The 23,792-nt window shown below is 37.5% G+C and overlaps 2 protein-coding genes across 12 annotated transcripts in view; one reads left to right on the top strand and one right to left on the bottom strand.

The window, feature by feature from the left end:
- Positions 1–17,035, bottom strand: part of Slf1 (SMC5-SMC6 complex localization factor 1) — a 75,750-nt gene extending 58,715 nt beyond the window's left edge. For 4 of the 6 annotated variants that reach the window (XM_050122185.1, XM_050122184.1, XM_050122183.1 and 1 more), the window contains exons 1-4: positions 16,888–17,035; positions 8,874–8,987; positions 8,640–8,715; positions 7,333–7,573 (exon numbers count right to left, since the gene is read on the bottom strand). In XM_050122185.1, the coding sequence (XP_049978142.1) occupies positions 7,333–7,573; positions 8,640–8,715; positions 8,874–8,987 (431 nt within the window). In that variant the 5' untranslated portion in view covers positions 16,888–17,035. The remainder of the gene's footprint in view (positions 1–7,332; positions 7,574–8,639; positions 8,716–8,873; positions 8,988–16,887) is intronic. The other 2 variants (XM_050122187.1, XM_050122188.1) reach the window with 1 other exon arrangement.
- A 5-nt stretch (positions 17,036–17,040) lies between these two features.
- Positions 17,041–23,792, top strand: part of Kiaa0825 (KIAA0825 ortholog) — a 414,990-nt gene continuing 408,238 nt past the window's right edge. For 2 of the 6 annotated variants that reach the window (XM_050122178.1, XM_050122179.1), the window contains exon 1: positions 17,044–17,185. The gene's annotated coding sequence lies outside the window, so the exon portion shown is untranslated. Of the gene's footprint in view, positions 17,186–23,792 lie in introns of all 6 variants that reach the window. The other 4 variants (XM_050122180.1, XM_050122181.1, XM_050122182.1 and 1 more) reach the window with 3 other exon arrangements.

Here is a 23,792-nt window from a genome sequence, read left to right as displayed (position 1 = left end):
TTTTTGGTTTTTCGAGACAGGGTTTCTCTGTAGCTTTGGGGCCTGTCCTGGAACTCCCTTTGTAGACCAGGCTGGCCTCGAACTCACAGAGATCCGCCTGCCTCTGCCTCCCAAGTGCTGGGATTAAAGGCGTGCGCCACCACCTCCAGGCTCAAACCCAATTTGAAGGAAAGAATTCAAGACTTGAAGACTGAAAAAGAGGTAATAAAACACAAACAACAGAGGGAATTTTGGATATGGAAAATCTGGGTAAACGAACAGCAACTACAGAGACAAGTACTACCAACAGAATACAAGAGATAGAAGAAAGAATCTTAGGTGCTGAAGATACCATAGAGGAAATAGACTCATTGGTCAAAGAACATAAAATCTAACAAATTCTTAACACATAACATCCAGGAAATCTGGAACACCATGAAAAGACCAAACCGAAGAATAATAGGGATAGAAGAGAAAAAAGAACTCCAGTTCAAAGGTACAAAATATATATTCAACAAAATCATCTATGAAAAAACTTTCTCAACCTAAAGAATAGTCCTATGAAGGTACAAGAAGCTTATATAACACCAAATATACTGGATCAAAAAACAAATAAACAAACAAAAAATCCCCTCACCATATAATAATCAAAACACAAAATATACAGAATAAAGAAAGAATATTAAGAGTTGAAAAGGAAAAAGGTCAAGTAACGTATAAAGATAAACCTATCAGAATTACACCCGACTTCTTAATGGAAACCGTGAAAGTCAGAAGGTCCTGGATAGATGTGCTGCAGACACTAGGAGACCATGGATGTGAGCCCAGATACTCAGCAAAGCTTTCATTCAACATAGATGGAGAAAACAAATTATTCCATGACAAAAACAGATTTAAACAATACATATCCGCAAACCTAGCCTTCCAGAAAGTACTAGCAAACTCCAACCCAAGGAAGCTAACTGCACCCACAAAAACACAGGCATCTGATAACGCTCCCCCCCAGCATAACCCAAAGAAGGGAAACAAACATTACAACTGAAAAGTAACATAAATTAACAAACACTGGTCATTAATATTGCTTAATATCAATAAACTCAATTCACCTATAAAAAGACATAGGCTAAGTGAATGGATACGAAACCAGGATCTAGTTTACTGCTGTTTACAAGAAACGTACCTCACCCTCAAAGACAGACATTAACAGAGTAAAGGGTTGGAAAAGGTTTTCCAATCAAATGGACCTAAGAAACAAGTGGGTGTGGCTATCCTAATATCTAACAAAATTGATTTCAAACTAAAATCAATCAGAAGAGATGGAGAAGGACACCTTATACTCATAACAAGAACAATCCATCAAGATAATCTCAATCCTGTGTTGTAAGCAAGAGGGCCTGCTTGTTTGCCCTGGCCATTTGGCTATCTTACACCCGAAATAATCACATAGAAATTGTTTTAATTAAAACACTGCTTGGCCCATTAGCCCTAAATTCTTATTGGCTAACTCTTACATCTCAGGTTAACCCATTCCTATTAATCTGTGTATTGCCACATGGCAGTGGTTTACTGGGAAAGATTCAGCCCGTCTGTCTCTGGCGGCTCCATGGTGTCTCTCTCACTCGGCTTTCTTCCTCCCAGAATTCAGTTCTGTCTTCCCCGCCTAAAGAATAGTCCTTTCTCAACCTAAAGAATAGTCCTATGAAGGTACAAGAAGCTTATATAAGTTTTGCCCCTATCAGGCCAAGGCAGTTTCTTTATTCATTAACCAATACAAACAACACATAGAAAGAAGGACCTCCTACACCAATCCTGAACATTTATGCCCCCAATACAAGAATGCCCACATATGTAAAAGTAACATTACTAAAACTTAAATCGCACATCAAACCCCACACACTAATAGGAGATTTCAACACTCCATTCTCGCCAATGGACAGGTCAACCAGACAGAAACTTAACAGAGAAATAAGAGAATTAACAGATGTCATGAATCAAATGGACTTATCAGACATCTATAGAGCATTCTACCCAAACACAAAAGAATATACCTTCTCAGCACCTCATGGAACCTTCTCTAAAAATTGATCACTTACTCGGTAACAAAGCCAATACCCAGATACAAAAAAACAGGAGCAAGCCCCTGTGACTTATTGGATCACCATGGATTAAAGCTGGAATTTAACAATACTACTCTCAGAAAGCCAACAAACTCATGAAAATTGAACAGTGAACTATTGAACCACCCCTGGGTCAAGGAAGAAATAAAGAAAGGAAATAAAATTTGACACCCTTGAATTAATAAAAAAAAAATGAAGGCACAACACATCCAAACCTATGGGACACCATGAAAGCAGTGCTAAGAGGAAAATTCATAGCACTAAGTGCCCGCATAGAGAAAACTCACATTAGTGACAAAACAGCACACTGAAAGCTCTAGAACAAAAATAAGCAAGAACCAGGAGGAGTAGAAGACAGAATAATCAAATTGAGGGCTGAAATCAACAAAATAGAAACAAAATAATACAAAGAACCAACGAAACAAAGAGCTGGTTCTTTGAGAAAATCAATAAGACAGACAAACCCTTTTCTACACTAATCAAAAGGCAGAGCGGGAACATTCAAATTAACAAAATCAGAAATAAAAAGGAGGACATAACAATAGGCATTGAGGAAATTCAGAATTCAGAGAATCATTAGATCATACTACAAAATCCTGTACTCCACAAAATTGGAAAACGTAAAAGAAATGGACAATTTTTTAGATAGATACCATACACCCAAATTAAATCAAGATTAGGTAATTAATCTAAATAGATCTATAAATTGCAATGAAATAGAAGCTGTCATCAAAAGCCCAACCAAAAAATAAAATAAAAAAAAAGCCCAGCCCAGGGCTGGATGGTTTCATTGCAGAATTCTAGCAGAACTTCCAAAAAGAGGCAATACCTATACTCCTCAAAGTGTTCCACATAATGGAAACAGAAGGAACACTGCCAAAATCTTTTTATGAGGCTACTGTTACCCTGATACCAAAACCACACAAAAACTCAACCGAGAATTAAAAACCAGTCACACTCAGGAACATGGATGCAAAAATACTCAACAAAATACCGGCAAACCGAATCTAAGAACACATTAAAAAAAAAAATCCACTATGATCAAGTCAGCTTCATCCCAGAGATGCAGGTCTGGTTCAACATACAAAAATTTATCAATGTAATCCGTCATATAAATAAACTGAAAGAAAAAAACATATGATCATTTCATTAGATGTTGAAAAAGCATTTGACAAAATATAACACCCTTCGTAATAAATGTTTTGGAGAGATCAGGGATACAAGGAACATAAATATCTAAATATAATAAAAGCAATATACAGCAAGCCAACAGCCAGCATAAAATTAAATGCAGAGAAACTCAAAGCGATTCCACTAAAATCAGGAACAAGAGAAGGGTGTCCACTCTCTTCATACTTCTTCAATAAAGTGCTTGAAGTTTTAGCAATACTAATAAGACAACAGAAGGAGATCAAGTAGATAAAAATTGGAAAAGAAGTCAAACTTTCATTATTTGCAGATGATATGATAGTGTATATAAGTGACCCCCAAAACTCTATCAGAGAACTCCTACAGCAGATAAATAACTTCAGTGATGTGGCAAAATACAAGATCAACTCAAAAAAATGAGCAGCCCTCCTATCCACAAATGATAAAGAAGCTGAGAGGGAAATCAGAGAAACATCGCCTTTCACATTAGCCACAAATAAAATAAAATATCTTGGGGTAACACTAACCAAAGAAGTGAAAGACCTATTTGACAAGAACTTTAAGTCTTTGAAGAAAGAAACTGAAGAAGATACCAGAAAATGGAAAGGTCTCCCATGCTCTTGGATAGGTAGGATCAACACAGTAAAAATGGCAATGATACCAAAAGCAATCTATAGATTCAATGCAATCCCCATCAAAATCCCAACACAATTAATTCTTCACAGATGTTGAGAGAACAATAATCAACTTCATATGGAAAAAAAAAAACACAGGACAGCCAAAACAATCCTGTACTATAAAGGAACTTCTGTAGGCATTACCATCTCTGATAACAAGCTCCATTACAGAGCTACAGTAATGAAAACAGTTTGGTATTGGCATAAAAACAGAGCGGTTGACCAAAAGAATAGAATCTAAGACCCGGATATTAATCCACACACCTATGAACACCTGATTTTTGACAAAGAAGCTAAAAATATAGAATTGGAAAAAAAAGGATCTTCAGCAAATGGTGCTGGCATAACTGGATGTCAACATGTAGAAGAATTAAAATAGATCCATATCTATTGCCGTGCACAAAACTAAGTCCAAATGGACTAAAGACCTCAATATAAATCTGACCACACTGAAACTGACAGAAGAGAAAGTGGGAAATAGCCTTCAATGCATGGGCACAGGAGACCATTTCCTAAATATAACCCCAGTAGCACAGACACTGAAAGCAACAATAAATTAATGGGACCTCCTGAAACTTAGAAGCTTCTGTAAAGCAAAGGACATTGTCAATAAGACAAAAAGGCAGCTTACTGAATGGGAAAAGACCTTCACCAACCCCACATCAGACAAAGGACTGATCTCCAAAATATATAAAGAACTCGAGAAATTAGACATTAAAATTCTAAATAACCAAATTAAAAAATGGGGTACTGAACTAAACAGAGAATTCTAACAGAAGAATCTCAAATGGCCAAAAGATACTTAAGGAAATGCTCAACATCTTTAGCTATCAGGGAAATGCAAATCAAAACAACTCTGAGATACTGTCTTATAACTGTCAGAATGGCTAAGATCAAAAACACTAATGACAACTTATGTTGGAGAGGATGTGGAATAAGGAACACACTTATTCATTGCTGGTGGGAATGCTAACTGGTACAACCACTTTGGAAATCAGTATGGCAGTTTCTCAGAAAATTGGGACTAAACTTACCTCAGGATCCAGCAATACCACTCTTGGGCATATACTCAAAAGATGTTCAAACATACTACAAAAGCATTTGTTCAACTATATTTATAGCAGCCTTACTTGTAATAGCCAGAACCTGGAAACAACCTAGATACTCCTCAACTAAAGAATAGATTTAAAAAAATGTGGCACATTTGCACATTAGAGTACTATTCAACAGGAAAAAAATAATGACATCTTGAATTTGAATGCAAATGGATGGAAGTAGAAAACAATATACTGAGTGAGATAATCCAGACCCCAAAAATGAATATGGTATGTACTCACACATTAGTGGATTCTAGCCATAAACAAAGGACATTGCGCTTATAGTTCATGATCCTAGAGAAGCTAAATAATAAGATGAACCCAAAGAAAAATATATAAAGAACCATTTTGGAAATTGGAAATAGACAGGATTGACTGGCATGGGGGTGGGGGAAGAAAAGGAAATAGGGGGAGGGGAGCAGAGAGGAGAACTTGAGGGTTGGTCAAGATGGAGGAAGGACAGAAATGAGAGCAAGGATAGAGATATCTTGATTTAGGGAGCCATTACAGGATTAGCAGAAATTCCCACCTGGGACCCTGGGCAGTAGATAAGAGTGGGACTGATCTTGACTTGCCCTGTAGCCAGAATGATGAATATCTTAAATATCACCAGAGAGCCTTCATCCAGCTACTGATGGAGGCAGAAGTAGAGACCCACATTGGCACACTAGACTGAGCTCCCAAAGTCCAGTTGAAGAGTGATAGGAATATGAGCAAAAAAGTCAAGACTATGGTTCACCCTCTGAAACAGTTCACAGAATGGGAGCTAATGGGAGCTCACCAAGTCCAGCTGTACTGTGAAGGAACAAGCATAGAACCAAACTAGTTCCTCTGAATGGGGTTGACAGTTGCATGGCCGGCCCAGACTGAGGGGTCATGGGCAGTAGCACCAGGATTTATCCCTACTGCACATACTGGCTTTTGGGGATCCTATTCTCTTTGGATGGATACCTTGCTCAATCTAGATATAGTAGGGAGGGCCTTGGACCTTCCACAAGGAAACGTGCCTTACCCTCTCTGAGGATTAGATGGGGTGGGTTGGGAGGGTGTGTGGAGGAAATGGGAAGAGGGGAGAGAATGGGAACTTGGATTGGCATTTTTAAAAAATAATCCAATAAAGAAAAAAAAAAAAACCTAAGAGATTCTAAGTGGAAAAAAAAAAAAAAAAACCAAAACCAGTTTTCAAAACATACTTTAGCCAATGAGAAGTCCCCTGAAAGGGATGGGGAGATGGCTCAGTGGGTAAATGCTGTTCTACAGCATGTGAAGATGAGTTTGGATCTTTAGCACTCATGTTAACACCCAGGTATAGTGGTGTACACCTATAACTCTGGCATCAGAAAACAGACAAGAGGATTCTAAGTGCTTGTTCAGTCAGCCAGTGAGCCTAGCCATATCAGAAACCCTGGGTTCTGTGAGAGTTCCTGCCTGTCACAAAGACTAAGGGGAAGAATAAGATCAGGGCGCTTTCATCTGCAAATGCATGCATGGGCACACGGGTATACTTACTCTGAACAAAAATTCCTTGTATTTAAAAAGACAAAATGAGGTGGCATGGGGGTGCATGCCATTAATGTCAGCACCCAGAGGCAGGCAGATCTGCAGCCTGGTCTACAGAGTGAGCTCTAGACAGTGAGAGTTACACGGGGAAACCCTGCCTCGGAAAAAACAAACAAAAAACAAAAGGAAAATAAAGAAATCATAATGGAAATAGCATGAGGAACAAAGACAGTATTATATAAATACCATGCCCATGTAAGACTCCCTGAACATAAACTAGCAAAAGTGTAAGAATGCTTCAAAATTCTTGAGTATTACCTTCTTTTTGTTTTTTCTATTTTTCTTGCGTTAAACAAAAGAAATAACATGGAATCTAAAATGGAGACCACCAGAATAATCAAAATCCATCTATAAAACCAAATTTGTTCTATTAGGAAACTTATACATTTGTACACAATGCCTCATTTGAGGAATAAAACCCTAGGCACATGACATATGAGGAATGCTTAATGGACTTAGTGGGTTATATACATAGGTGTATGTGTGTGTGTGTACATGTAACAATGAAAGAGTGATCATTAAAAACGGGAGGGGCACAGGAGGAGTTGGGTGGAGGATGGGGGGGGGGAGGGGGAGTGATCTAGACACAGTGTTCATGCATGTTCTCAAAAAAGAGGAACCAAAAATAAAATGTCCCAGTTGTAAAAACTATATCATACCTCATTCTGACTAACAACTGAACATAAATATTAAAAGGTATTCATAAAAACATGACCTCATTCACGGCTTCAAATGTATAAAATCCCATCGTACCTTACAAGAGACTCACTTCGCTTATCTGCCCTCACAAGGAGGACAACTTTCCATCTGTGGAAGGCTCCTGGAGCCCCAGTCCGTTTCAGCTCTTCACGCCATCTTTTAGGTGCAGATTGCATTTGAGGTGAATAATGCGAGTCTTTCTCAATTTTATATCCCCATTCATAAGTTGTTTCATCAAGCCATCTGCCACTTTTGGCACTATGAATTATGTAGTCCTTCGTTAATACCCATTTTCCTAGAAAGCAAATGAACTGTCACAAAAAATTTTAGTTCTGCTAAATGGTAAACAATAAAGATTAAATAGCAACTAAGAGTCATCTTTTTTATACATGAGATTCTTATGATACACTGACAATACTGTTTTTAAAAACAAATTTCAAGAGGCCTTCAATATCACTGAACATTGTACATAATATTTCTATGATACACACCCATAATTCTAAATGCCATTAAATGAAATATAAATCTAAAGTTTTAAAGTAAAAGGCAATATTACGTGAACTATTATTACTAATTGCATTCATTTTTCTGGGTTAGGTTTATTTCCTACTATGCTAAACTTTTTAAATAACATTTACAGTATTGTTATCTTATATTAAATTCATTATGTTTCTGAATTTTATAGGAAATGTCATATTCTGCTTCCTCTGTGGGCACCAGTGGTCATTTAAACAGCAGGAATAATATATAGGTTTGTTTCTAAAGGTAGTGATAAATCTAAATGCTTCTCTGGCAAATGAATGTAAAAAATGATGTGGCATCCATGACTTACTAAGAAACAATAAATCAGATACCATAGAAAAAGCTGCTTGACTATCAGTGGTGGAAAAAAGGTAAGGAGACAAGGCCAAGTCTCAACATGGGTAAAAAGAATTGACTATCCAGGAAGAACAAAGTAGGATGGTTCTGCTTCCCAGGATAGCAGAGGAGCAGCTTGAGAGAAGGAGCCATGCTTACTTATGAGAGGGCGGAAGACAAGAAAGACTGCAGCACTGAGGTTTCCACTAAAGTTTTAGTACACACATTTGGTCCAATCTTTTTGTTAAGACACACATTTTTTCTTAAACAAAACATTTAAACTAAATCTGTGACAAAGTAAATATTTCTTCCCATTTAATATATATTTCACGTGTCAGAAAACGTTAATTAGAATAAAGCAATATTCAAACAAATATCTTTTTAAAAAATCCAAACAACACATGTATATCTGACATAGTAAGCATAATATATTTTCAGAAACTTGGGGTTTTTCTGTTAACATGAAATTTCTTTCAAGAGTTGGAGAAAGGAAGTTTACTTACCTGCTGCACAAGCTGCTAAGAATTTCTCACTCTTGCATAGGCGCTCAGCTATAAGATGTGTACAATTTTTATATTTCTGGAGGGAAGAACCCACACAAAGCAATATTACTATAGTGAGCTTTTCTTAATAATAACAATTTTTACTTTTATAATGTCAAAGGACATTTTTATTTTATTTTTTAATTCTATGTTTTGAACTCCATGTTGAATATTTTAGTATGTTTCTATACTCACCTCACTCTTAATAAAAGTGCAGTCTAGCTTTAAAAGTAATTTGACTAGCGCTTCCTTTTCTTCCATCTTAAATCCTGTCATCTGGATGACATGCTTTGTGGTACCATCTTCCATCTAACACACACACACACACACAGAAGAGAGCAGGTGTTAAACACTATGCAGAAGGGTGACTTATTTTTTCTTAATTATGAATACTAAAACCATGAAACATGTTATGAATTAAACATGTAAAGCTTAAATGTAAGCAATGATGTCAAATTTAGTCACTACAATAAACGCCAGTTTCAAATTATTTTCTCAAAACTTAAAGGGAACTTTTGTTGTGTTTGGATATTGAAAGCCTATAGTACTCCACTACTTGCCATTAAAACACACTGTTGAATATGATTCTTCACAAAATGATAGGGGCCCAGATAAATATGACCATATGTCTGTTTTCAGCATGAGTTTTTGTGAAAGCTTTTCAAACAAGTACACTTGTGAAAATCAAGCTATCAGTTGCATGTGGTTTTCAAAAAAATGGGCAAAATTAAAGAATATATATAGGTTACCAAAGTTATGCCGGCACTCATATTTCCACAACATTCATATTAAATAATTGCAGAGATGGGTACAAAGCATTCAACTTCTGTTTACAACTTACATTTTTTAATTACTTCCTCTCTTCTCACTCCCCAGTAAAAGTGTGTATTAATTATATCACAATATATCTCTGGTGTTGATTTTATTACAAGGTAAACAAAAACTACATGGTTTTAATCTAACTTTATTTTTATGGGACTTCAACTCATATAAATATAGTTCACAAAATACTTTGTCTTTAAGGTGTTACCTAATACATAGATTTTTTCTAATTCAAATATACTTTAGTTTGTTCAAAAGAAGTTAATACTATAGACATTATCTGAAAAAATGCTGTTATACTCCGATGACAGTAGAGACACGTGGATTAGGATCCAATACCCCAGGCAGAGCAATAGCAGTTGCTATTTCCAACATTCAGACAATGGCCTCTCAGAAAAAAAAAAATCACAGTAATCTTTAAGCGTTGGGCATAATGTGTACACTTAGTACAGATGGAACCCTGCATTCAATCAATATACATCACAAAAATAAATAAAAAGACAAAGAAAAAAAAGGGCAACTCCAGAAACCTAGTCAAAACAAAACGATCCTTTAGAGATATAGGTATTTGAACACAGGATTAAGTGAATAAAGTAGTACAGAAATTTTATTTTCAAGAACTAAAATAAGGCTTTATGAGATCTATGCCAGCAAGATATCTATCTGGGGGAAAAATCTTTGAATTTGAACCAACATGGAAAGGTTTTTTTCTTCTCAGCATTATTCCATAATTACAATAAAGGACACAAAATACACTAGACTAGGGGTTTTAAGTTCTTGAGAGATGATTTAAGGTATGGAAGAGAATATGTGATTTAGACGGTCAGACCTGAAGGGGAGTCCTGGAATCAAAACTTTGTAACACCTCTGGACAACTGTACACACACACAACACTCACACACACTTCCTCTTCCCTCCAGGTCAAAAGTCATTCTGGAGGAAGACCGAGTTTCATTACAAACCATTTACATTTAAAACATCACACAGATCGGGAGAGACCCTTCTCTTTTCACGCTTAAAGCTACTAAGAGAAAAAAAGTTAGGTAGGGTAAAGCAATTGTAGCTCCTCCTTCTACACATAGGAGGAGCTCCTTGAGAGACCCAAATGAGAGGCTTTTCTCAGCACATCTGAATACCTGTGAAGACAGCTCACATTAATGCTTCCTGACACATCTCAAAGGAGCCAATTGCCGTCCTGCACTGCAGGGGCAGATCCATTCCCAGGTCATAAAGAGCACAGCAGAGCTGCTATCTCTCTCAACACAATTTTTACTCAGTAAAAGAAGCTGATATCATGACCTCAATAAATCTGTCTTCAGTATTTGCCAACTGATTCCAAAAGAGGCAACAAGTATACAGTATCAGCCCTGTAACAAACTGAAACTCAGATACAAAACACAAAGTATGTTCTTTCAAATGAAGCAAATGCTTTAATGTTTAGTTACAGAGCTGTGGTCTGGCAAGGACACAGTTATAAAATGTACACTAATGTGTATTGCATCTCATGAATAAAAGGGATCTATAAAATACTATCAAATCTATAAAAGATACAAGTAAGTCCCCCCAAAAGGATCTTTGTGCTGTACATTTTAAAAACCATTTTTAAGGTTAATATAGTTAGCTCTTCAGTGTCAATACCAAATAATACAGCCTGGCAATATAGACAAATATAGAAAGACTATGCTGTATTCCAAGTAAAAATCATCGTTTGAGTCCAAAAACATCGAAAGGCACACAGTAAAGACACATTTATTTGTATTATACAGCATATGCCTATAACTAGGGGAGAAAGCTTCTTTCACTAACTCAAAGGGAATTATTAAAAAAACCTCTTTAATAATTGTTTAGAAAATGATATGTCTTTTTAGAAATAACTAAGTAAAATTCAACGTATCTCTAATTATTGTCTTGGTTTTTAATCAGTGTTTTTATAGGTCTCAAAAGTCAGTTATGAGAAGAAGCCAGTTCAATGTTTTCAAAATTGTACTTTTACTTATGTATTGAAAGTTTTCAAAACTAGTTAGGAAGTCATTTCAAGAAATATTATGAAAAGGAGAGGGATCACACACGATGCTAATATGAATACACACTAAAAACAGCTATCAACTGAGTAAGGAGAGGGACCAGCAGTCTCACCTATGGAACACACGATGCTCATATGAATATACACTAAAAACAGCTATCAACTGAGCAGGGAGAGGGTGAAATTTCGCAGCAGAGCACATGACTGTCGTGAAGAGAACACTGGGATCAATCCCCATGCCTTCCTGCCCCAATAATCAAAATGAAATTTAAAAAAATGCTGTAACACTATATCCAATAAATTGCCTCTAAGGATTGTATTTTACTTTATGAAAATTACATGTTCTGTAAAAAATTCCATACTGTTCGTTTCATGTCAATAATTGTTACTTTAAATTTGAATAATTGTTACTTTAAATTCTGAAGTGATATTTTAATATACTTTGTTTTGAGGTATAAATTGTTAAATTATTTGAACTTATTTAAATAAATATATACAATGCAGTTTTCATCTTAAACCTATCATTGTAACATATATTTTGAAGGCAATAACCATATATTAAGCAGCAATTTCTGCTAAAACAGTGTCTCATGATAAGATGAAATTAGGACCAATTGTATACAACAGCAGAAAGCACAAAAGCATTTTTAGAGCCATTTCCTGACGTGAAAATGCTTTCTAAGAAATTGAAACTATTCATATAAAAGAGGAAGAGACATAAGTGATAAAACAGAATATCCTGGTTCAAGCAGTATGAACACATACATGTCTAAAACCACATCAGAATGCAAGACATTTATTCACAAGTTCACCAGAAGAACAGGAGTGTTCGTTAACTTCCACAGAGATGTAAATCCTGGACATGCATACAACTATCAGTTTTAAGAACACCAAGACTAATTTAATTGCCTTTTGTAATTATTTTACCAAACTGAAACAAAGGCAGTATTTCTGAACATCATATTGCATGTAAAAAAGGTCTCATGACATTCAATATATCTGACTACATGGGACAATATATACATAAACAGGGTAAAACAGACATGGTTGTTTTTTATACATACAAGTAGTAGCTTGATGGTTTTTCCATACCCTGGAAGTTAAAGACAACAGTAAACAGCAGCCTGATGCGCCAATAAGTTAAAAGAGAACACTACAGAAATGTCCTTAAAGCTTATCAATAAGTCAGTCCACTTAGAGTTAAATTTTATATAGATGATAAGTTCTGAAATATAGGGAACTAAGAGCTTACTTCTTGAAATCTTCTAGTACCAGAAAACAACAAACATTCCATACCATAGCTAATAGTGGAACATTTTCTATCTTCTCAGATACAGTGGGGTAAAGAAGTAGGACATATGAACCTTTAAGCACCACACAGATGGCATCTTCACATAAAAGAGGAGAGATCGTTTATTTTTATTAATTATCTTTATAGTAAAATTACACCAATACATTCCTAGTTATAAGTTTTGTAGTAACATTTTAAAAACTTCATATTAGTAATTTAAAATGTACTCACCCTGAACCACATGAAATCCCAAACTTAGGAGACAGTGCCTGTGAACAGGCTGCCCTTTATACATAGCAAGCAACTGTCACTGTCGCCTGGTGCACTGTCTTAAAATATCTCTTACCAGGGCCTACCCTTGATGCCTGAAATTCTTTGACAGTTGGTGTCAGTCAGCCAGAAGCACCAGGAAACCTACATTTCTCATTACTGTGACTGTGCATGTTTTATCCTAAGTTTTTAAGTAGAATCTTAATTCTTTACACTATACCAGCGCTAGTGTACCTCTTTATTTCCAGCTCTAAAGAGGCATAGGCAAGTGGATCTGTTTCAAGTCAGCCTGTCTGGTCTACACTATGAGTTCCAGGCCAGCGAGAGACACAATGAGACCCTGTTTCAAAAATAAGGAAACGAAAAAGAAAGCAAGGTGGAATACAGGCAATAAAATAAAGGTCTGTGGCTGAGATAGGACAAAGACTCCAAGTCAAAGGTCAGCAAAGACATACAGAGTGCATACAGGACAGAATAGGAAAGTAGGGTAGGAGGGAGGGACAAAAGGCAGGATAAATAGTTGGCCAAAAAAATTAGTGCAGAAAGGAGAAGCCTGGATGCTTGACCTAGTCCTTAAGGGGAAGTAAGGTAACTCCTCTACTCTGCATTATGATGTTTTATAACCAGTTATAGATGTGTATAAGAACTACATTGTTACTGCTAAAATAATCTTTACCAATTTTCGTTTTAATTTCAATCAACAGTTTGAGTATAGACAATTTCAAAAGTACTACAAAGTACATACAGTGAGTGATTAAACTCATCTCTAATTTCCTTGCCTTACAAAACTATTGTATTAGTGTGATGTGTATATGAAAAACAAGTACATACAACATTTGGGAATGTACTTCCCTGGTTTTTATGTTTAGTTTTCCATGCTAATATTCTTGTTGGTAAATAAAACAATAAACTACATGTTGAAAATTAGCAGTTTCTTCATTTTCATTATAAAGGGAACTGTTTTGATTTGAAACCTTCTTTAACTGGCGAGCATTTGAAAATTCTTTTTTCTGAAAAGCATATACAAGTGTCCAGTACAGTTGACTTTACTGTTTTGAATTCAAAACTTGAAAGATTTAACTGAGAAATTAAATTGAAACTTAAATTTAAAATGAAATTGAACATGGCCAAAGCACCAGATCTCCTTCTGCTTTACAATGTTGCAATGCATCCACTCATGTCTTAGTACTCAACCTATGTGAAGAAACTGTGGCTTTCATCTCAAGTGGAGTGTAGGAATCTTTGTCCTTCTGGACCCAGGAAAAAACAGACCCTTGGTCTAATGTCAATGAGCAGGCCTTTGGAATTAAGTTTCAAAAGATGTATTATGTTAGTCCCAAGGAGACTATCCCATAAATTCAACACTGTACATAGTATAGGCTGTGCTAGATCTTTTAATTAAAGGAGTTCTTAGAAAGCAAACTGTGGCTGGGCGGTGGTGGAGCACCCCTTTAATCCCAGCACTGGGGAGGAGGCTGAGGCAGGTGGTTCTTTCTGTGAGTTTGAGGTGTGGTCTACAGGAGCTAGTTCTAGGACAGGCACCAAAGCTACACAGGGTTTCAAGAAACCCTGTCTTGACCCCCCCCCCCCAAAAAAAAAACAAACAATCAAACAAAAAGCAAACTTTACAAAGACAGTTTTCTGTATGAAAAGCATGAGTCTAAGACTGGGTATTTAAAATGTTTGATTTAATTTTTATGAAGGACCTACTGTAGTCTATATACTTCACATATTTATCCACTGTATTTACCCAAATACAGATGAGAATACAAGATAATGATGAGAATAGCGGATTACGCCTAGTTTAAACTAGGTGAGGAAGGGTATATTGGGTAATACAATAAATATTGACAGGAGATAAGTACTGAGTCGATCCCTAGCACCAGGGCACAGATAAAAACCCACCTTAATGAGTCACATTTTTTTAAGAACAGTGACACCAAGATTTAAAGATGAGCCTACTCTGAGAAAAGGCTATGCACTTTCCAAAACACCAACCAGGTTGGAATTTCAGGTTTAATCTACTTTTCTTAAACACATTACAATTTTATAGAGCAATCTATATTCCATCAGAACTGCAGGAAGGCATGAGAAAGAAATCTACTACATAGGGAAGAAGACATTTAGAGCAGCAAATGCAAAGATGTAAACAGTTACCAATCATTTTCAGGATACTAGTGTCTAAGATATGTATACATTTCCAGGGATATTTTAAAGAGTACTATTATTTTTCTGTTGGCAAAACAGATTCTACTATTTTTCTCTCAAAACAGACTTATAGTCAATTTTTGGAATTTTTCATACAGATTTTCTCAATAATAACAAAATAGTTTCAATTTCAAAATAATTTCACTGGAATCAATTAAAAGAAAAACAGGTGGTTTTCCACTATAGTTTTTTGTTCTTTAGAAATGTTCGTTAGCTTCTTTAGGCTTTATTATTTCAACCTTACAGAGAACTGACTTTATTCTTTTCCTGTTTCCTAAAGAGTGTAAAGAAAAGACTTGTAGAATAATATATTCAAGATACATAATGAAAATACTATCTAATTAGTAAGACTATAGTATTGGTTTCCTACAAAAAAAATCAACGAGCCACCCATGGAAAAGAGAATTCATGGAACGAAATCTTCATTAATTTTGATTATGAAAAGGAATCATATTGACAACTACTTCACACGCTATCATGATCTAAGCTTTCTGCTTTACAGAAGCAAAAATATTCTAAGCCATATATTTGACCATCATCTAAGTCAATAAAGCATGAGAAAATCTGGATTTAGAAAACAGGTTAAATAAAAGGTTAGTTACTTATTGAAGACTCTCTTAAAATAAGACAGATCTAAACAGTTGTGTATTTTTAACATCCTAGTACATGAAAAAAATTATTAACTTACAAATAATAAAATTTCCTCTCACACAAATCTACAAGCAAATCACCCAGAATAAATGACAAACCTTCCATCCACAGGGATAGCTTGAAAACCAACGTAAGACCTAGGTCATGATAGGGCAACACAGTCCGTAAGATGTGGTGTCTGTTACATGCATACTGTAAATCCAGTTCATTCCCAATGTCTCAATAGGATTTGTTTCCTCTGTAGAGGACAGTCATTTGCCATAAAAGTGCTTGGGGACTTTAAAATCAAGTTCCATCTACCACAGGTCCCAAATCCTGATTTGGAGTATTAAGACAAATCATGGTTTGTCAATATTTAGTCAGGCTTTGTTAATGGAATACGTTCCTGATTCATCACTTAAGCTCATAACGATGCTCAGGCAGCAGACAGGATCCCCAGGAACACACACCCTCCCTTTAGGAGAGGTTCATATGTTTCTATTCAAAGCCTACAGTAGCCGCAGAGATACAAACTCATTTTCCTTTCGGTGTGAAAAACTCAATGCTACTAGAGAGAAAAAATGTCCCGATTTTCCTCTCAAAGGAGGGCAGGTCCTGGGAATCCCTGCCACTGTCACTGAGGCTAAGGTTGGAAGTAGCCAAGACCTGGGAGGGGACCAGGCTGCCTGGCCGGTTCTATGGAAACCGGAGACGCGGGCGGCCTAGCGCCGGGCCCCGACGACAGGCAGCGGCCGAGAGCACGGCGCAGGGGCGCCCCGGGCCACAAGGCCAGCAGGGCCGGCCACGGTCTGGGGCCCCGGCCACCCCGACTTCACCGTGAAGGAACCAATGCTGTGGAAAGCGCGAGCGCCAGGCGCCGCGGCGGCCCAGCGAGGACGGCGGGACTGTCACCGGCACGGCCTGGGGACGCGGTAAATGGCGTCTTCCGAGCTGAGGCGCTTTACCTTCCCGGCCGACCGGAGTTCTGGGCGGTTTTCTTCGGGCGGCGGCGGCGGTGGCGGAGGGGGTGGCGGTGGCAGCGGGAGTGGCGACGACTAGGACGGCAGCACTCCGGCTCCACTAATCTGGGTTCTAGGAAATAATTTCCCGCCGCGCGCTCGGCGGCCCCGGAAGTAGTTTACCACTTCCGGGTGGTTGTCAGTGACGCTCTCGAGCGGTCGCCAGGGCGGTCTGTGCTGCGGACCTCTTGCTCCGGGCCAGCGCGCCAGGCTCCTGCGGGATGCGCGCCTTCGGTAGAGACTGGTAAGTGACTTTCCCCTCTCGTCTGCTCGGCCTGGTGTTTCTGGCCAGCCCCTACCTGCAGCAGCTTGTTGGTGGGACCGAGAAGTGATCAGGCAAGGATTGAATCAGTAGGTCCCAAGTCCTTTCCCGAGGCTGGAGAAGGCCCTGGGACCCTGCTTCTGTCTTCACTGGCTTTATTGGTTTCTAATGTGGATGTGGATCTTGGCTCCCCAAGCGTTCCTGGGCAGTGCAGAAGACACCTCGGTTCTGTGCCAGTGATTCAGCAGCGTTCCTACCGTCTCCTTTTTGTAGGATTTGGTCATCGTGGTTTCTTGAAAGCTTCATGATGTTCCTTCTACTGAATACTGTTAAAATAGTTTTGGGGTGCACTAGGAGGGCATGCAGGCAGCTGAACAATACATCTTTTCGTACTTTCGGAATGGAGCATGGAAGTCATTCCTGACTTATAATTAATTGAACTTTTCTCCTTTGGCTTCTATTTTTGTTAATTACCACGAACTAATGAGATGCTATCATGCTTACATGTCTATGCATCAGCTTTAGATACGTGTGTTCCGTTTTTGAAACCACTGATCCGGAATTAGGTTTGTTTTCAGGAAGGAATGCTCCGACTTTACTCCAGACTTTCTCACTATGAAGCGTGCGGAAGAACTTTGAATGTAGCTCTGATTTACCCAGAGAAATTGCTTCTGACAAAGATCTAGTGTGAGGAAAGATGCTCATTTATGCAAAGACCCAAACGCTGGCATGTAGTGAATCTTAAAGTGTTATTCATTTTAAGTAACGCAGGTAACTTCACTCAACGTCTTGTAATTTATTAAGCACCTTTCCCCCATTTACACTGCAAATCAGTCTATCCCAAACGTTGAGAGATTACCATAAAAAAGTGCAATATTGGAGCTAGAGAGATGGCACAGTGGTTAAGAGCATTGGCTACTCTTCCAGAGGTTCCTAGTTCAACTCCCAGCACTAATGTGGCAACTCACAATCAGCTATAATGGGATCCAATGACTTCTGGTTTGCATGTGATATACCTGCATACAAGAAAACATATACACAAAATGTATACATACGAATATATATATTTACACACATAAAATGTATACATGCATGCCAAAGCATCGGGCAAGTGTCTTTTTGCCTTTTAATAGTAAAGCAACCAAAAAACCAAAAAAAAAAAAAAATTAAAAAGAAAGAGCAAAGCAACCATATTTAAGAAAGTGTGTTGCTCTTTCTAACCTCCGGTTTGATTAATCACTGAACTTTTATAATTTTCCCATTGATACAATGTTATCTTATTGGTTCTTTTATTTTTTTTTACTTTTATCTTAAAGTAAACAGTTATAAGTTCTTTCAGCAAGGTTTCATGTTATTTCCATATCACAGCTAGTTTTTAGTCTTTGTTCTTATTTGGGACTCATATTCATAGAGTATTTCATGGATGCTCACGAGTATCTACTGTCCTCCTCACAGCTTGTATTCACTATGTAGTGCACAGAGAAGAAAACTCCCGTCTCTTCATGCATTTTATATTGTACTCAGAGGTGTAACTTTTACACATGAAATTGTCATGGCTAGGATTTGAATCCGGTTTCCTGACTCTGGAATTTGATTGTTTTACTGTGTTTGCCTGGCTTGGTGGCATGTGCTGGAAATTTTAGTATTGGGCAAATGGGAGTAGGAAGATTAGGAATTTAAGGTCATCTTAGGTCACTTATTAGACTCTCGAGACAAGTCGGAGCTATATCTGACCCTGTCTCAAAAAGAAAACAAAACAAAACAAAACAATGACCATCAAAAAAGATTGAAATATGGAATAGTTTTTGCTGTTCCTTTAGAATTCTGGACTTCGGTACTCAGCACCCACATCAGGTGGCTCATAATGGCTCTGTATCTTCACCTCCAGGTCTTCTTCCAGCCTCTGCTGGTACCTGCACATATTTGTGCATGCACACACACATAAAAGAAAATAAGTCATTCAAAGAAAAACTTAGTTCAGAAAATCACTCTTTTAAGTTTTAGCTACAATAGTACATCGCAATAGAAGTCAATTAGTGTACATAGCAAACCTTGGAGCTAAAAATATATAAATGAAGGTAATTGTCACATGAATACGATAAATACCAGTCATTAGCCAATTTTATCATTTTACCCCAAAGGTGTAGTAGTTGCAATAAAAACAAGATATGTAGATGTTAATAGCAATTCATCACTCTCAAGTCTAACTGTAAAGGCAGCTATTTAAATCATACATTTGTATATATTTATGTACCAGTATCAACAGTTACGGTTACTTATCATCTCTTACCATCTCCCATAGGAGATATAGTCTTCAATCACTAGAGTATTATCCTTCTTTTACAGATGACAAGCTGGGGCAAGATTAACTTTGTATGTGGTCTTAGTTCACATACAGTTATTAAGAACCATACCTATGATTTAAACCAATGCATTTTCAATGACTGTATTCATAAACAAGTTGCCATATTTTTATGTTTTAACCCGGGTCTAGCTCTAATGTTTATGTTTTATTAAGTACAAAGAATGATTTATGATATCTGTTCTTTCAGATTTGAATGAATACATTTATTAAGTATTTATCAAGTCAAAGTAAAAGGATAAATAGCAAGAGCTGTAGCAAAATTCCATCACCAAGTGCTCAAAATGTCTAGGCCAGATTGACTGTAAAAGCCGCTTTAAGGCAATGAGCTTGAGTTCCTGATCAAGAGAGTCCCCCACTTGTTGTGGAATACTAGTTTAGAATGTGTTTCTTTTGTTTATGCTATGGGGTATGACCATTTTCTCTTGAATCATTTGATGAGATAAAGTAGATTTTCATTATATCTATGATTCCAGTTAAGCATCTCTTATCGTGTGTTTGTGTGTGTGCATATGTATGCAGACTTACAAGATCATTATCTTTTAGAAGATATGTGATTTTAAAAAAGGGTGAAATCAAGACTATGAAACACGCGACAAACTTCCTCAATAACTACAAGTGGGCAGCCATCTTGGCTTCGTAGAGTCCTTTAATCTCCTAAACAGTTCAGTGGGCTAGCACAAAGCAGCCCATGCACACATTGTACTTGGTACAGTGGAAAGGCCAAATGAGTGCCAGTTTGGCTACTAGATTGGATGGGCTTTCTGAACTTAGCATACTCACTACTCACACACTCAACATACTGCTAACACACAGTAACATACTCACTGCTCACACACACAACATACTGCTAACACACAATAACATACTCACTGCTCACACACGCAACATACTGCTAACACACAGTAACATACTCACTGCTCACACACTCAACATACTGCTAACACACAATAACATACTCACTGCTCACACACACAACATACTGCTCACACACACAACACACTCACTGCTCACACACACAACATACTGCTAACACACATTAATATACTCACTGCTTCACATGCACAACATCCCAAGAATAATGTTCAAGTAAGTATTTTATTATTTTGTTTACAAAAGCTAACACCAAAGCAAGATACAGATTTGTTTAAATACAGAGGTGGTAAACCTTAGTACATCCTTAGGAATACATCTCTCATAAAAAAATGTCATATCAGTAGATGCTAAATAGGTATTTGTCACTTTAAACAAGACAATATAAAATAGTTGATTTCAGAGAGAAACTAGGTGTAGACTTCAGCTCATTGAATCATTATCTGAAAAAGCTACCTAAGTTCTCTGAGTACACTTTCTTCATCTATCATATGATAATAAAATAGCACTTATGTACATAAAATAAATAAATCTTAAAAAAATAAAGTTGGTGTTTTAAAATGGGACAAGTAAGAGAAATCATATGGATTAGTTAGGATTTAAAGCCCAACTCTTAGGTTTCTTTTGTCCTGTTTGCTTATTCATGAGCAAACATTCATACCATTAGCTAATGTTATTCATAAACATTAGCTAAGTAGAAAATGGAGGAAGCAGACCGAAAGCCAAGGGGTGAAGTCAGTGTCTTACTGTCCTACTTTAATCCTTAGTGACTCCAGGCAGAGCAGTCACATATGGAGAGTTGGAGCTAGGAGCATCCTATAAGAGAGAACATGCTACGTCTTTCTGGGTGTGGGTTACCTCCCTCAGTAGGATCTTTTCTAGTTTTATCCATTAATTGCAAAGTTTATGATTTTGTTTTTCTTTACAGCTGAATAGTGTTCCACAGTGTGTATGTACAGCATTTTCCCTTTGTGTATTGAAGGACATTCAGGTGTTTCCATTTCAAGCTATTGTGACTAGAGCAACGACCTTGTCTGAGCAGGTTCCTGTAGAGTGGGATGCTGAGTCCTTTGGACACACGCCTAGGAGTGGTATAGTGAATCATATGACAGACTTTGTTTAGTTTTCTGAGAATTCTTCAGTCTCCACCCTCATTTCCAGAGTGGCTACGCCACTTTCTAAAGCTACCAACCAGAGTCATCCTGTCCTGGTGTGTGTGTGTATCTGTCCCACACCATATGTCATCCTGGTGTGTGTGTGTGTGTCTGTCTGTCTGTGTGTGTGTGTGTGTGTCTGTGTATCTGTCCCACACCATATGCCATCCTGTCCTGGTGTGTGTGTGTGTCTGTGTCTGTGTATCTGTCCCACACCATATGCCATCGTGTCCTGGTGTGTGTGTGTATGTATATGTATCTGTCCTACACCATATGCCATTCTGTCCTGGGGTGTGTGTGTCCCACACCATATGCCATCTTGTCCAGGGGTGTGAGTGATGTGTGTATGTGTGTCTGTCTGTCCCATACCATATGCTCTCAAGCATTTGCTGACAGACAGTTCTTTTGTTGACCTTTGCCATTCTGACTAGGGGAAGAATAAATCTTAATGTCCTCCACCCCCTTTTCCTCTCCCTCCTCTTCATTTTGAGAATTCTGTATTCAGATCTTTGATCCATTTTCCAGCTTATGTTTTTGATTTCGTTGTCAAGTATTACATGGCTAAAGTTATGTGTACTCATGTTTGGGTCTTCAATTCAGTTTTGTTCCATTTGTCTACATGTCTATTTTTGTGCCAATGCCATATTGTTATTAGTTTGGCTGGATATTATATCTTAAGATATGTAATTTTAATTAATCCTTCATATATATATATACACACACACACTTTTATTATGTATTTCAGTTACCATTTAGTGCCATTTTCTTTAGTATTTCTTTTTATTTTTTGGAATTTAGAATTTATGTTTTTTTGAAAAGAAAACACACTATCTTTTTTTTTCATTTTACATACCAATCCCAGACCCACTCCTTCCCCTCCTTCCATTCCCTCCACCTTCCTTCCCACCACACCCATATCCACTCCTCAGAGAGGGTAAGGCTGTTGCTTTGGGGAAGGTTCAAGGCCCTGCCTACTCTATCTAGGCTGAGCAAGGTATCCATCCTAAGAGAATAGATTCCCAAAAAGGCAGTACAAGCAGTAGGGTTAAATCCTGGTGCCGCTGCCAGTCCTGCAGTCCCTCCCAGCCTTACAACTGTCACCTACCTTCAGAGGGACTAGTTTGGACCTATGCTGTTTCCTTCCCTGTCTGGCTGGAGATGGTAAGCTTTCATTAGCTCAGGTAGTCTGTTTCAGTGGGTATCTCCATCATGTTCTTGACCTCTTTGCTCATATTCTCACTCCTTCCACTCCTCAACTGTACTTTGGAAGCTCAGTCCAGTGCTTGGATGTGGGTCTCTGCCTGTTTCCATCAGTTGCTGGATGAATGTTCTATGGTAATATTTAAGATATTCTTCAATCTGACTACAGGGCAAAGCCAGTCCAGGCACCTTATTCTCTATTGCTTAGGGCCTTAGCTGGGGTCATCCTTGTGGATTCCTGCAATTTCTCTAGTGCCAGGTTTCTTGCTAACCCCATAATGGCTCCCTCAATGAAAATATCTCTTTCCTTGCTTTCATCTCTGTCCTTCCTCCATCTTGACTATGCCATTCCCTCAAGTTCTTTTTACCTTCTCCCCTCATCTTTCCCTTTCACCATCCCTACCCCCCCCCAGTCCCTGCTCCCAATTTTGTCAGGCGATCTTGTATGTATGGTTTTTCTCAGTTTCAAAAGGTCCAATTTATTTCTTATTGCTCTCAGTGTGTGTGCTACTGATGTTATATTTAGGAAGTGGTCTCCTGTACCTATGCATTGAAAACTACTTCCCACTTTATCTCTTATCAAGTTCAGTGTCATCAGATATATATTGAGGTCTTTAATCCATTTGGATATGAGTTTTGTGCATGGGGGTAGATATGGATCTATTTTCATTCTTCTACAGATTGGCATTCAATTATGCCAGCATCATCTATTCAAGATACTTTCTTTTTTCCATTGTATATTTTTAGCTTCTTTATCAAAAATCAGGTGTTCATAGGTATGTGGATTAAAATCTAGGTCTTCGATTCAATTCCATTGGTCAACCTCTCTGTTTTTATGTCAATACCAAGCTGTTTTCATTACTGTAGCTTTATAATAGAGCTTGTTATCAAAGATAGTAATGCCTCCAGAAGTTCTTTTATTGTATAGGATTGTTTGGGCTATCCTGTTTTTTTTTTTTTTTTTGTTTTTTCTTTTTAATTTGTTTGTTTTTTTTTTTAA

The sequence above is a fragment of the Alexandromys fortis genome, unplaced genomic scaffold (assembly GCF_014885135.2).
Source record: "Alexandromys fortis isolate MF-2015 unplaced genomic scaffold, M_Fortis_MF-2015_v1.1 scaffold_163, whole genome shotgun sequence".
NCBI lineage: Eukaryota > Metazoa > Chordata > Mammalia > Rodentia > Cricetidae > Alexandromys > Alexandromys fortis.
This window is presented reverse-complemented; position numbering and strand designations above follow the sequence as displayed.